The sequence below is a fragment of the Triturus cristatus genome, chromosome 7 (assembly GCF_964204655.1).
Source record: "Triturus cristatus chromosome 7, aTriCri1.1, whole genome shotgun sequence".
Lineage (NCBI taxonomy): Eukaryota > Metazoa > Chordata > Amphibia > Caudata > Salamandridae > Triturus > Triturus cristatus.
In genome coordinates this window covers 1,592,497,882-1,592,511,952 of record NC_140590.1, presented here as the reverse complement: position 1 = coordinate 1,592,511,952, position 14,071 = coordinate 1,592,497,882, and the positions used below count along the sequence as shown (strand labels likewise).

General features: G+C 41.7%; 1 protein-coding gene across 1 annotated transcript in view; it reads left to right on the top strand.

Annotated features, from left to right (window-relative positions):
- Positions 1-14,071, top strand: part of LOC146812454 (piezo-type mechanosensitive ion channel component 2-like) — a 711,007-nt gene that overhangs the window by 208,658 nt on the left and 488,278 nt on the right. Inside the window, exon 16 of the mRNA XM_085619448.1 lies at positions 625-666. Coding sequence (XP_085475574.1) covers positions 625-666 — 42 coding nt within the window. The remainder of the gene's footprint in view (positions 1-624; positions 667-14,071) is intronic.

Below are 14,071 nucleotides of genomic sequence, written 5' to 3'. Positions count from 1 at the left end.
AGTGGAAAATATCCTCATGTCCCAGATAAAAAAGGCATTTGTTATACATGCATAATATATTCCGTATCTGCAGATCTTGCATGACGATTAATTTATTGCTATCATACTGAAACTGCTTATTTCGTGACGATCAGCAGATCTTATCTGTGAAACATATGGGTGCTGCTGCAAGTTTTCTACTCCTTAGTAATTAAGATCACTAATGTTCCACTGGGTATCCACAAATCCCCAAAATATGCTTAGAAAGACACAAAAATGAATTTAAAAAATTGAAAATGTCATTAAAAATTATTCTTTTACTCCAGTTATATAGCATTCACAGGCTTGTAATAAGGTGATTCATAGTTGCATGGTAATTCTTACATTTATCTTTTTCAGATTTCTGGCATTTTCAATGCCTTCTCACGTCTGTATGCCTTTAAATGTTGACCATTGTTATAAAACCTTTACACCACATTTACACTAGTTAAAATACGCAGGGTGCTTTGAAAAGAAATCTAATAGATTGTCAATTGAATTTCCGATATAGTCGTTGACATACAACCTGTGACCTTTGATTATTAAAAATCATATTCTTATGGTGTAGGCTAAGTAACAATATGCATATATATGTTTGTTCCCCAGCAAAAAGAAGATTGAAACAAGAGTTTTCATCATAGCTGATGAGTAAGTATATTTTTGTTTGTTTTAATTTAGCATTTTGCTGGAAAATCACAAATGGAGAAATTATGTTTTATACATCAGTTCAGATTCCCATGAGCATGTAATTGAAAGCCAATCAATATTGTTTCACATTATATACAAATATGAAGTCCCTTTCACACTTGTGCTCCTAGAATGTCTCCTGTAGTGTTTCTTCTTTAAACTAGTCACATAAAATTCCAGTTGTCCAGTATACATCCACTTGGAGCTAGCCCAATTACAATTCCCCGTAACTGTATTCCCCTAATTAATATTTGTCTATAGTTATCGATGCTAAATCCTGACCGCATGGAGAAATATAGGCCATTGTCTCACCTGCCTTTCCTTGCCAAACTGCTCAAGCTTGCAGAACATGTATCCACCTATGGCTGGCTTCTGATCAGGATATAGAAGGGAACGTGTAAAAAAGACAGTACTGAGTGAAGTGAGACAGTGGGCCTATCAAAATATCCCAATCACACTCATTCTCCTGGATTTAAAAGCTGCAGTGGCCATCAACTGCTCTTGCACTGGCTGTCTTAAGAGTATTGTGCTAGTCTGGGTTTATTGGCTTGCAGACAGGTCTGTGCAGGTTTAACCCAGTCCATATTTGTCTGATTCCAAAATACTATTGTGTAGCATTCCTCAGTGGTTGGTGCTTTCACCTTTGTTATTTAATCTTTTTTTGTGGTTCTACTAGCCCATATGTTTTCATCATTTAGCTTTACTGCCCTAATGTATGCAGATATTACTCAGATTTGCTTTGAGATTGACGGGATTCCAGTACCAAAGCACCTCTCTTGTAGGAATGTCTGGCCCATGGTCAGCAAAGGATGACATGTAACGCTTTGAAGTGAAACTGCAAGAAAACAGAAATGTTGCTGTCTGATAGGCAGTCAGTCACTGGTGTGGAATTATGGCTTCTGGCCACCATCTTTGGGCCACAAGTATATGCTTGTGCACATTGTAAAAGACATTAGGGTAGAAATTGACTCCGAACTTACATTAGGAAACTAAATAAAAACTGTTGTAAAAATATGTTTTTTTCAACTCAGTTTATTGAACAAACAATAAAGAATGCAGATCATACATGTTTTTATAGTTGTTAGGCTAGAATATTGCAATACAATCTCTTTAGGCCTTCCAGCAAAATCTCAGAATAAAATGAAATAGGTCCAGAATGCAATGGCCAGCTTACCCTAAAGGCTAACAACTTTAAATCAATTTTTCCAGTGTTAATGTAATTGCATTGCTTGTTGGTAAAGCAAGAATACATTTAAAATTTTTGTGTTTAGTTCACAAGGCTCTTTAGAATGGAAGTCAGAGTCCTTTGACCAAAAGGTTGTCCCTTTATGTTCCAAGCAGCAGCTTAAGATCGCAGTCAGCATATAGAGTATATGTGCTGAAATATCTAAGAGCCACTATGGATGGCAGAGCTTTCTCAGTGGCAGCAGCTAGGATGTGGAATGATCTCCTGTCCCAAGTCCAGAAAGAACAGTTGCTTCTGAAATTTAGAAAGCTGTCAAGGGCTTGGCTTTTTCAGCTAATTAGTTCGGAATGGTGAGCATGGTCAGTATTTGCTTAATGCCCTTGATATTTTCTGAGTTTAGCAGAGTCAGTCTAGATGATCAGCACTAAGGTACTTATAGATACTTGTTCGCGCATAAACAAATAATTGAAAAAAAAAAATTGAATAAATATTTTAATTTAGGGATATTTCCTCATAGAGTAAGTCCACTAGTATTTCCTAATCTTGCGACTAGCCCATTCCCATTAATCTGGATGTAGTCCAGTAATATTTATATTAACTTATTAGTGCTACCACAGTGCAATTCTTTTTCTACATAACCCATTACAATTTCCCCTTAGAGCTACTATAGTGATGTCTCCTCTCAGAGTTAACCCACAGTAATGTTTATCCTTTCTAACCCAGTAGCCTTTCTTCTTAGACCTAGTCTAGTGTTATTTCCTCTTGGTAGTTTCATAACATTTAGCATCACATTTAGCATTGTCACTAACCTGGCAACATTTTCTTATAGGGTTTTCCTGTAATGCCACAAAATCTCCTTTTAGGTGTAACTGTTTAAATATTGCTCTTCATTATAGTCTAGCAAAATGGTCCCTTTTGCTCTAGACCTTTAACATTTTCTTTTGTATCTGTACCAAGATGGAGAGTTTCCCTTAAAATATTATGGTGGCATTTGCGAATACCGTCAGCACAGTAAGATTTTGAATTTAGCTCTCGTCTTAGTAATAGTATGTTTCAGAGACAGTCTGTTACCATTTTAATTTTAAAGGTAATCTAGTAAAATCTAATCTTAGAGTTACTTCAGTAATTAAAGTTACTGAAAAACCAAATGCCATCACTTGCATAGCACACTATACATCTCTTGAGGTCTCCACTAGAGCGAATCCAGCAAAGTTTCCTCTTGGCATCCTCCTATGGAAACTAAGTAACATTTGATTTTAGAACTGGAAAAGTAATGTAGACTATTGGAGACTGTCTCAGAGCTATTCATATAACAATTCCCCATAGAGTTTGCCCAGTAAACATTTTCCTCATAGCTAGTCTACTGTACTTCCTCTAAGAGTGTCTAGACACATTTCCTCCTGGTCCTTGTCTGAAGAAAATCCTAACTGAACTACTGCAGTAGTACTTAATCTCAGACCAAGGCCAGTAGCATTTCTAGGGCAGAAAAGAGATTTCCTTTTACATAAAGGCCATTAATTTGATGTCCTAAACCTCACCCATACTTATGCTCACAGTTTGATTTGATGTCTAATAAAGGTTGCTATTACCCAGAACCAAGTGTCCTGGAACTTGTGCAGTAGTATATCCTCTTAGACGTAGCTGAAATGTATATACCCTGAGAGCTACTGAAGTAGGATTCGCTTTTTACTCTAAGTAGACTAGTAACAATTTCCCTTTAAAAAGAGTTGGTTAATATTTCATTTGAGAACTAAACCAGTCTGAATTCCAATAGGTACAATTATTCAATATTTGTTTTCATGGCTATTTTAGTAAAAAAGTGTTTAGAGCTATTACAGCAGAGTTAAAGGTTATACATAAGTGAATTGTGTGTACATTTTAGAGGTAGTCCACAAACATTCCCTCCCATGTTTGGTGTAATAAAATGCCTTAAATCAATTTCAATTATAATTTTCTTTTTTTTTTATATCCAAATTTTATTGAATTTCAACACACACAAACAAATCAACAAAATCACGGGTAGTAGATATTCAGTTACATCATCAAAGTCTATATGACCCCGGTTCTGCACCCCGTGGGGTGTACAACCACAGAAAGAGTTAGAGTATCATTCGCTTTCGTCGACAGCGCCCATCCATTTACCCCACACCCTCCGGTATTTCTTGGGGCATCTGCGTGCGGCGTATAGACCTTTCTCTTGTATCGCGCACCAGTTCACTCCCTTGCGCCACTTTCCCAGAGATGGTGGATCGGGACAAATCCATGCTGCCGCTATGTCGCGCTTGGCAACTATCATAGCTGTGTTAAAGAAGGTCTTGTCATCCCGGGACCTGTCTAGCCCATCTGTTATCCCCAGTAGTGAGTACCGTGGATCGTGAGGAACTGTCCACCCCAAGACCTCCTTAAGTTCCTCTTCAATGGCTCCCCAAAAATTTGCCAGCCGGGGACAGGTCCAGACCACGTGTACAAAATCTGCTGGGGCCTGGCCGCACCTAGCGCAAGACGCGTCAGAGCGTAAACCCGCTCGGTGAAGGCGTACCGGAGTGAGGTAAGCGGTGTGCAAATAGTATAATTGGATGAGTCTAAGTTTGGCGGATAACTTTCTTTTAAAGTTTATTCCACAGTGACTCATTTTGCAGCTTACTGTAGGAATTGTCTTTGACAGCATGTTAGGAACACTGATTCTGTGCAGTAGCATTTCCTGTATAACGGTATAACCAGAATATCTCTCCCTGGACTTAGGACATTGATGGTTCCATTTTAGAGCTAGATTGCTTCAATTTCCTGTTGGATTAAGTCTCATAATATTTTAATTGAGAGCAAATTAGTTCAAATTTTTTCCTTGGAGCAACAGCTCATCTTTGTGATTTTCTTCTTAGATTGATATATTATATTAGAGCTACTCTATGCTTCCTCTTAAAGTTGCTCCGGGTTCAACATTTTTAAAAAGAAATAACAAATGTAACTATTATCAATATGCAGCAAGAGGTCTACTGGTACTCACCTGTAATGATGTTGGCTGCATGCTGCTTTAAACTATTTATTGACTCTGATACAGTCATGGGAACAGTTGGATGTTGAAGGACATGCAATAGCAGAAGGAGTTAATGCATGGTCACAAGGTATGGAGTAGGCTTATGGTTTTCACTTTTTTATGTGTGGGACTTTTAGGGAATGCTGAACACCACGATACACCTGAAATCTTATTGGAAGGATGGTGAAGAGGCCATGATAGATGAAACATGGGATATAAGTTGCACACAGCTCTGGGATTCTGTAGTAATGCTGATTTAAATATCCAACCTCTAAGCTGAACGCTGTAATTGCACTTTCATTTGCACGAAAACCCTACCTCACCAGATGACACTTCCGTGAGGGGAACGGATTCCAGCATCAGGGTCTCTCGCTCCAGCCGTGCGGGAAACGGCACCGGGCACTGAAGGGACTACATCCCCCAGAGTCCCCAGCGAGGCGCCATCCATTTGCATCATCTAGGAGCGCCGGAGGTCTTTAAAACCAACAGGGACCTCACGCAGCGCGGGACGCTGAACGCTGTAATTGCACTTTCATTTGCACGAAAACCCTACCTCACCAGATGACACTTCCGTGAGGGGAACGGATTCCAGCATCAGGGTCTCTCGCTCCAGCCGTGCGGGAAACGGCACCGGGCACTGAAGGGACTACATCCCCCAGAGTCCCCAGCGAGGCGCCATCCATTTGCATCATCTAGGAGCGCCGGAGGTCTTTAAAACCAACAGGGACCTCACGCAGCGCGGGACGCTGAACGCTGTAATTGCACTTTCATTTGCACGAAAACCCTACCTCACCAGATGACACTTCCGTGAGGGGAACGGATTCCAGCATCAGGGTCTCTCGCTCCAGCCGTGCGGGAAACGGCACCGGGCACTGAAGGGACTACATCCCCCAGAGTCCCCAGCGAGGCGCCATCCATTTGCATTATCTAGGAGCGCCGGAGGTCTTTAAAACCAACAGGGACCTCACGCAGCGCGGGACGCGCCCGGGCAGCGCCCGGGCAAAGCCCGGGCCAAGGGCGGGCCCGTCCTTGCCCGTCACTGCCTGGACCTGACTGGACTGGGCCATCCCTCTGACACTTCTAAGCGCTCACCACCAGGAAGGTAGATTTGCACTGTATTTCGTCATTTGTGATATGAGTAGTAGTTTGTATTGCATACGTATGATTTGAGGTCGCTGATCCCTTAGGCTGATAACGTGACAAGTTGTATTGAGACGTAACACTTGGACTATCATCACAACATATCACCAACACTGCCCTGGGACTGTATACTGTCATAGGGGTGTACACAGTGCCTGATGGCAGGCAGGGGGAAGCGTTTGGGAGGGGGCGGGTCTGTGTCTGGCACTATGGATCATTTCATCACGAGAGCGGTCTCGGTTTTAGAACAAGAACTAGCTATTACCGAGCGCCGGTTATCTGCCGAGCTAAGTCAAGCTAGACGTTCCTCTTTAGGCCTACTTGCCCTAGCAAAATCCCCTAAGAACTCTGTATTGCAGGGTGCGGAAGCTATTGGGCAACAGATAGATAAAGCAGTTAGCTCCATTACAATAGTCGATCAGAACGATACAAATGACACAAATGATCCCCCGAGAGAGGCTCCCCTTACAGTCACTAGTGCTCTGATTCACACCCAATCTGCCTCTAGTCATCCACAGACAAGAGCCCAAAAGAAGGGTAGTAACAGTGTAGCATGTAAGAGGAAGAGAGTAGGGCTATCACAGGGCGGGAGATCAGCAAAGCATACTAATATCGCGACTGGCCCACCAGCAAAGTCTGGTTTGGTTCAGTCTGTCGATATCACTATTGGTGATAAAACTGACAATGGACATCAGGATCAGCCCCAACATAATGACCTGATCCCCCAGATCGAACAAATAGTCCGTTCCCTGCTATCACCACTTTTGGATAGGGTAAAGGTGGTTTCTGACAAAGTAGATCGTCTTGAGCAAACTATTTTAGATAATTTTTGCTCATTAAAAAATGTTATTAAATTAGCCACCAAGGACTGTGTTAATCCCATTAAGGTGACCCATACCCTTCCTGCCCTGCCACTTTCTTCCCCCAAAACTGTTATACCCCCTATAGTCGACTCTGGGACAGTTCCACCCAGAACCTCGATAGCAGACAACACTAGCACCCAGGGTAGTACCCAGGATAGGGATCGCTCAAAGGACCTACCCGGAACCAAAGTGGATAGCAGGTCTTCACACAAAGGTTCAAACATAGTCTATGGAGATAGGATAACTAAACCCTCCAAATCTTCGAATGTCTGCATTCATTTACCTCCTGAATCTATTCCCTATGTTGCTGTCTTATCCGGCGTTCCGGAATTAAAGAGCGACACAGAGGAATCTTATCAACAACTCAAAAATAAAGTCATCTTCTGGCTCAATCAAAAGAGACCTATCCCGAACTTTGTGGACGGGAAAATTCTCTTTGCCAGAAGAGTTAGTTGGGTTGGTCCCAGACCAAAAAATGTCCAAGGGGATTGTATTATCATTAATTTCAGGGATACCCGAGTTGTGCGCATCATCTGTGACCATCCACTTAGTTGGGACAGGTCAGAAATAAGGGTCCATGATTTAAGGCATTTCTATAATCCTCACTTTAACACCCCCGAAAGCCTTGTTCAATCCCAGGATAGGACCGGACCCAACCCAAACTTTGTAATGCCTCTCACTCAGAGTATCGATAACACATACCACCTGGAAGCACCAGCCTGACCGGGCCTAGAGGGGCCTTTCCTTAATCTGTCACCCTCTGTTGATAACCCACCAACAAGATCTGAGGGAAAGGGTGTAGATGTCTGTGTGTCGCACGATTTGTCCGACAGAAAAAACACCTGTAAAATTTTAAGTTGGAATGTTGCCGGCACCAGACTTAAAAGCCAGGATGATCTATGGATTGGTTATGTTGTGTCCCACGATATTATCGCCCTACAGGAAACTTGGGACACATCAAACAATCTCTTTTTGGACGGGTTTGTTCACTTCTATATCCCAGCAACACCTAGCTTGGCGGGGAGGGCCAAGGGGGGACTTGCCTTGCTCGTTTCTCTGAACCTGAAAGGATCCGCCAAACAGGTTGATTCTGGCTCCCAACATTGTTTAGTAGTAGAATTAGTGGTGGCAAAATCTCCTTCTCTACTCTTGATAAATTTTTATAATTCTAAAGACAGTGTCAGTCCAAATTACCATCTAGAATCTGTGGGGGAGGTTCTGGATAAATATAGAGCTCTACACAATAATTTTGAGGTAATTTTAATGGGCGATTTTAATATCCATCCGTGCAGTCTAGGTTGCATTTTGGATGACGAGGAGGGTTCTTCCAACGCTTCACACACACACTTCGAACATACTAAATCAGGTGAGGCTTTGGAGAGCCTACTGGCCACCTCAGATCTCTCTGAACCTGGTCACTGCACGGTGGGGCAGAGACCGTTTACCTTTAAAGGCCCGGATTCAGGGTCAGTCATCGATTACATTTTTGTTTCCTCTTTGCTTCTTGTTTTGATTTTAAACTACAGGGTGGAGGACTCCGCATTCAGTGATCACAATCCAGTGATAGTAGAGGCCGCTTCGGATGGGTTATTGGCATTTAAAGAGCCTAGTATCTTGGGACCTAGAGCCCTGATAGTAAAAGACCAGGGCAGGAGGGTAAAATGGGCTCAGGTGTCCCCGATCTCTTTCTGTCAAGATGTACTGGCTAAAGTTAAACCGGAGATGGACATATGCCTAGACCATGCCAGCTCCAACTCTAGCATTGTTGAGGCTTTTGCCATCATTTGTCAACATATAAATGCGGCCCTCCTGACCAAACCCAAGGCAGGACGTGCCATAGGGAAAAAATGGTTTAACACCAATTGTATTAAGGCCCATTCTGTTCTTTTGAAGGCAATAAAAGGCAAACCAAGAAACAGACCTCTAATTACCTCTTTGCGGAAACAGTACAAATTGGCCATCAAAGCACGTAAAAATGAGATCCAGGAAGAAGCCTGGAACAATTTGCTGTTACCGGACACCTTGCGGGATAGTTCCAAATTCTGGGGATTGATAAATCACCCCTTTTTTTCCGATAGTGGGAATCAGACCTTAGAATGTAGCATACCTGATGAACAGTGGCTAACCCACTTCGGAAAAATTTATAGTTCTGCCTCGCATGGGAATTCAGAGGAGTTGTCAGCCTTAAATCAGGTTGGTCCTGTTTCGGCCTTCAGGGTGGAGGAGGTGGAAAAAGCCATCCAAGAGACATCGAAGAGTAAGGCACCAGGCCCTGACGGCGTCCCGGCTGACCTATATAGGTCCGCACCTAAACTATGGGCCAAATTATTAACTAATGTTTTTAATGTTGCAAGACACAAGTATATCCCTGAGTCCTGGGCGACATCCACTATCATACCAATTTTTAAAAAAGGCCAGAGGGATGATCCGGCATGTTATAGGCCGATCTCCCTAATTGACTCTGCTGTCAAAATTTTAGGCAGAGTCATCTTGGGCAGACTGAATACATGGTTGGCAGGTAACAATATATTATGTGACGCCCAATATGGTTTTAGGGCTAACAGGAGCACGCAGGATCAATGCTTGAATCTCCACTTACTTATTTGCAAATACACCATCGCAAAGGAGGGGTCGTTGTACATGGCCTTTATGGACCTCTCCTCAGCCTTCGACCTAGTTAATAGGTCGAAACTGCGGAGTATTCTTTTGGACAATGGAGTCGATCCCCCACTGGTTGGTTTTTTGGCAGATCTCCATTGTGATTTATCAGCCTCGGTGAGAGTCACCCAGGAGGGAAGGTGTACCAGCCGCTTCAAGTCAGAGCGAGGTGTAAGGCAGGGATGCATTTTGGCACCCCTCCTTTTCACGCTTTACATCAATGCACTGGACCCCGCCCTGGCAAATGCTGCGGTGGATGTACCACGGGTAGGAGACACCAAGATCCCAGTTCTCCTTTACGCGGACGACGCCGTTCTTTTGGCGCGTACAGGAGTGGCCCTTGACAGATTATTGGCCTCTTTCGGAGACTTTATGACATCGTTAGACCTGAAAGTTAATACCCAAAAATCACAGGTCATGATCACGGGCCAGGCTAGTAGGAAAAAGAAATCTAAATCCTTCTTTTGTCTAAGCCACGAGGTCAAAAGGGTCCCAATTTTCACCTATTTAGGGGTCATTTTTGACGAGAAGGGATCATGGGGTCCTCAACACAACCTTAAAGGCAACGCAATGGCAAGATCTGTGGCAGCTATACTTGGCTTTGCCAAACGGCTGGGTAGTCGCCCCCTGGAGGCCATCTTGAAAGTCTATAAAGCTAAAACTCTGGCATTGGCCACCTATGGCTCCGCCATATGGGGCTATTCCAGAAATGACACCATCCAGAGGGTGGAAAACAAGTTTTTAAGATCCTTGTTGTCTGTTCCTCAGTCCACACCTACTTTTACATTACATTCAGAACTGGGCTTGGGGTATGTTGTCGATCTAATTAAAATGGCACCTGTCATATGTTGGCTTAAAACCTGGCTTAATCAAGATATTCCTTTAACACATTTAATACTAAAGGATTGTCTAGCCTTGGAAAGAGCCCACACAATTCCATGGCTAGTATACGTCAAAAAGATGCTGAGTTCAGTGGGACGTTCAGTGCTCTTTAATTCCCCCGAAGGCATCAACAAGCAGGACATCAAGGGGATTAAGACCGCATTAATGACAAGATTAACGGTCGAGAGGGAGGACACTGAATTAATTAAGCCGGTAGTGAGAAGGAACTATGGGCTAATTACTGTTCCGGGCCTTGAACCCTACCTGGCTTTTGTCACAAGCCCACTTCACAGGTCTCTCTTGATTAAATTTCGTTTAAACTTGATACCGTATGTGCTAGGTTTTTATCCCACGTGGGCAACCCCGGATAATGCGCCCCCATGTGACTGCGATAATTTTTCTAGCCAAGATACATTACATTTCATCATGTTTTGTGAACATTTTGCACATATCAGGAGAAAATACCTGTTACCCTTACTTAAAGAGGCTGGCCATGTTCAGGTTCGGCCAGCGCTCTTGTCCCTACAACTCCTGCCTAATATCACCACTGCCTTTTACGTAGCAAACTTTTTAGTCGCCGCTGTGCGCATTAGTAAGATGCGTGCCAGAGAGCGGCACACTATTAACACAACGGTTGTGGCTGTGATGGGCGGCGGTCATTAATTATGGACTATTTCATCCCTGCTAGTCTTTTAGATAGAAACTGTATCCTCAAACTCTATTTATTCATTTTAACTTAAGAACTGAATCGATGTAATAGGTTCTCTTCGTATTTTTAAATTTTTAAATTTTGATTATGTTCCTTATATACCAGATTTGTAATTGATGTACCTTTGCTCTGTATTTCCGTACTGTGATTTTATGTGTGTTTTGTCTCTTTTTATGATCTTTTATTGATCGAATAAAAGTATTTGACTGACTGACTACTGAAGCACTTCAAAGTGGCCAGTATTACCCCATTATTCTTGGTTTGATGTGTGTTTGCTTCTTACCAATTCTAATATGCTTTTGATTGAGTGGTTGCTTAATAAAAAGTGTTCCTTAAAAGGAACATGACCTACACAAAGAAGAGCAACTTCAACAAAACTGTTCAATAAAGTTGGAAATTAGCCAGCCAGCTAAGATGTGTGGGCCTTGTTTATAGTGCCTCACTAGATTCTGACATCCAAGCAAACCACCAAGAGAATTATGGGTTTGTTGATTTTAATGAAACCATAATTACCGGCTGCTTTCAAATCGGACAGTTGGAATTTTCTTCATATAAATATTCGAAGGTTAAATCTGCAATATTTATAATGGAAGGGCCTTTAAAATAAAGTGACATGCAAATTTTGGTGCACAAGGCACCAAAATATGCATGTAAATTCCACCTTCATGGAGAAAATGAAAGTGGTCATTTTTATTGCATCCGATAAAACACGGCCCAGCAGCAGTAAATATCGTACCAATATCGTACCAACACCAAAGTACTCAGAAGAAGATCTAAAATCCAAATGTGGGCTGTACACCCAGAAAACTGTGTTGCTGAGGTAAATCACGTCTGGCAGTTGATCCTTTACTGATAGATTAAATAGAAAGATAGTGCTGGCAGTTCCCAAGTATGAATAGAAAGCTAGCCTCACTGTGACCGCTATGAGACTTTTGCAAAAAAGTGGCTGACGACCAAGTGAATAGTAAATGATCAGTGACAAATCATGTCTCTGGTATCTCCAGTGCTGAGCGGTGTAGTGGTTGTTTGACCAAAACAGGAAGTGAGATATTTGGAAAACAGAGGCCGCCATAAATATAACCTCATTAACTACTTTTTCTAAAAATGAAGTGGTGCTAATTAAACCACAGACAGAATGCTATTGCACCCTCACTAAAGAAATGTTGATAGATGATTGGCAAGTTAAAACTTTCCTGGCAAAACTTTTCTATGTAGTTAAATTTGCTCTTTGAACATTGTTCCACCTGGTATGACTAGGCCACAGGAATTCAGTAATTCACGGTCCCCTATCACAAATTATTGGATTGAGCAGGAGTCACATAAAACAAGAAAATCCTAAAAAAATAGAACCTAAACATTCTCATTAGCATGTCTCACATTGCAGTAAACCTTGTTTAACAAGGCTTGTAAGCTAAACAGTAACACCTCCCTTGCAGTCCAGCCTCTTCCAACACAAGGTTGAAATTGAGATAGTCAACAGAAAAAACACCAATCAGATCTACAGATAGATATGCCACAATCAGGGACAGGCTCATTAATGTTTACATACTACTATGAGGGCTCTGTGAGGTATAGTTAACATTGTAAGTTTTTGAGAGCGGACTAAAATAAGATAAGAGAGGATTATCGGTCAGATAATTAGAAGAATAGGTATATTCATGGGCAACACATGGTGCATCTATCCTGTGTTGCACCTTTTATAGAAAGGATAAAAAAAAAGGAAGATTCATAACTGTGGTCTGTCTACATGCTAGCCTGGTCCCTGCACTAAATAATCTAATGGCTTAAAATCAACCCTTTTTACTGTTCAAGTGAATGACGCCCAGTTGATGATTATTTCTTTCCCATGGAAACATGTTGGGTCTTTCCAGAGTTCTGAGTGTATTTATACATAGATGGTGTTCATAATCACAGAGTTGTATACTCAGATGAACTCTAGCAAGATCTTGGTTATCAGTAGAGTCTAGCATTGGGAAACCTTATTGAGTCAAGGAAATCAGGCATAAATGTAACCGAGATGTTCCAAAATTACTATTGTTTGGAAGTAAGTGTCTCAGCATTAAATCTGAATCAAGAGTAAGATAAAATGTGATTGGCATTACCTGGAATCAAGCCAAGTTACTTAACTTAATTAATGACAGCAGTAATGAAGCGGTCAATGAAGAATCCATACAATATGCAATCTTATGTGAAGATGGGATTGAAACAACTTTTCTCATAAATATGTGACATAAAAATTAAACAATATTGGAAAATGCAGACCATGAACGGCTTGATGATGGACCAAATGGTACCCCTTTGATGTCCTTAAACTATCAGAGGTAAAGGGGCACTCCTTGGCCTAGTATGTTTGTATCTAGGACAGTCCTTAACCATACCTAGAAAACTTACTAAATCTTCAAGAGCACAGATGTTCCATTCAGAGCATCATATCTACCCTAACAGTGAATGCAAACATAAACGGAAAGTAGGACCTTGTTAAAGAAACCCAGGCCTGTCTATGTGACCCAAACAGAGAGAAACACAGAGCCACTTTTCAATTAGAAGTCCACTGTATGTCTAAGAGAGAAAGAATATGTTGCAAATCCATGCCAATAATAAAAAGTGGGAGATACCCAATGTTTAAATAGGGACGGGGTAACGAAGCGAAAACCAAGGAAAGTCCCTGAACAAAACAAAGTCAGTATGTGGGTCATGTGTTGGACAACAAGTTATGCTCTACAATAAGCAGCAGCAGTTGCAATGAATACAAATTACAGGATTATCACTTAAATACACCTAAACAGACGTAAACACAAAAACAATATAAAACTGATATGGTACTGGACAAATTTATTCAATTTAGACAAACTAATTACATATTAGTTAAACACATATCATATTGAAAGTAGAAG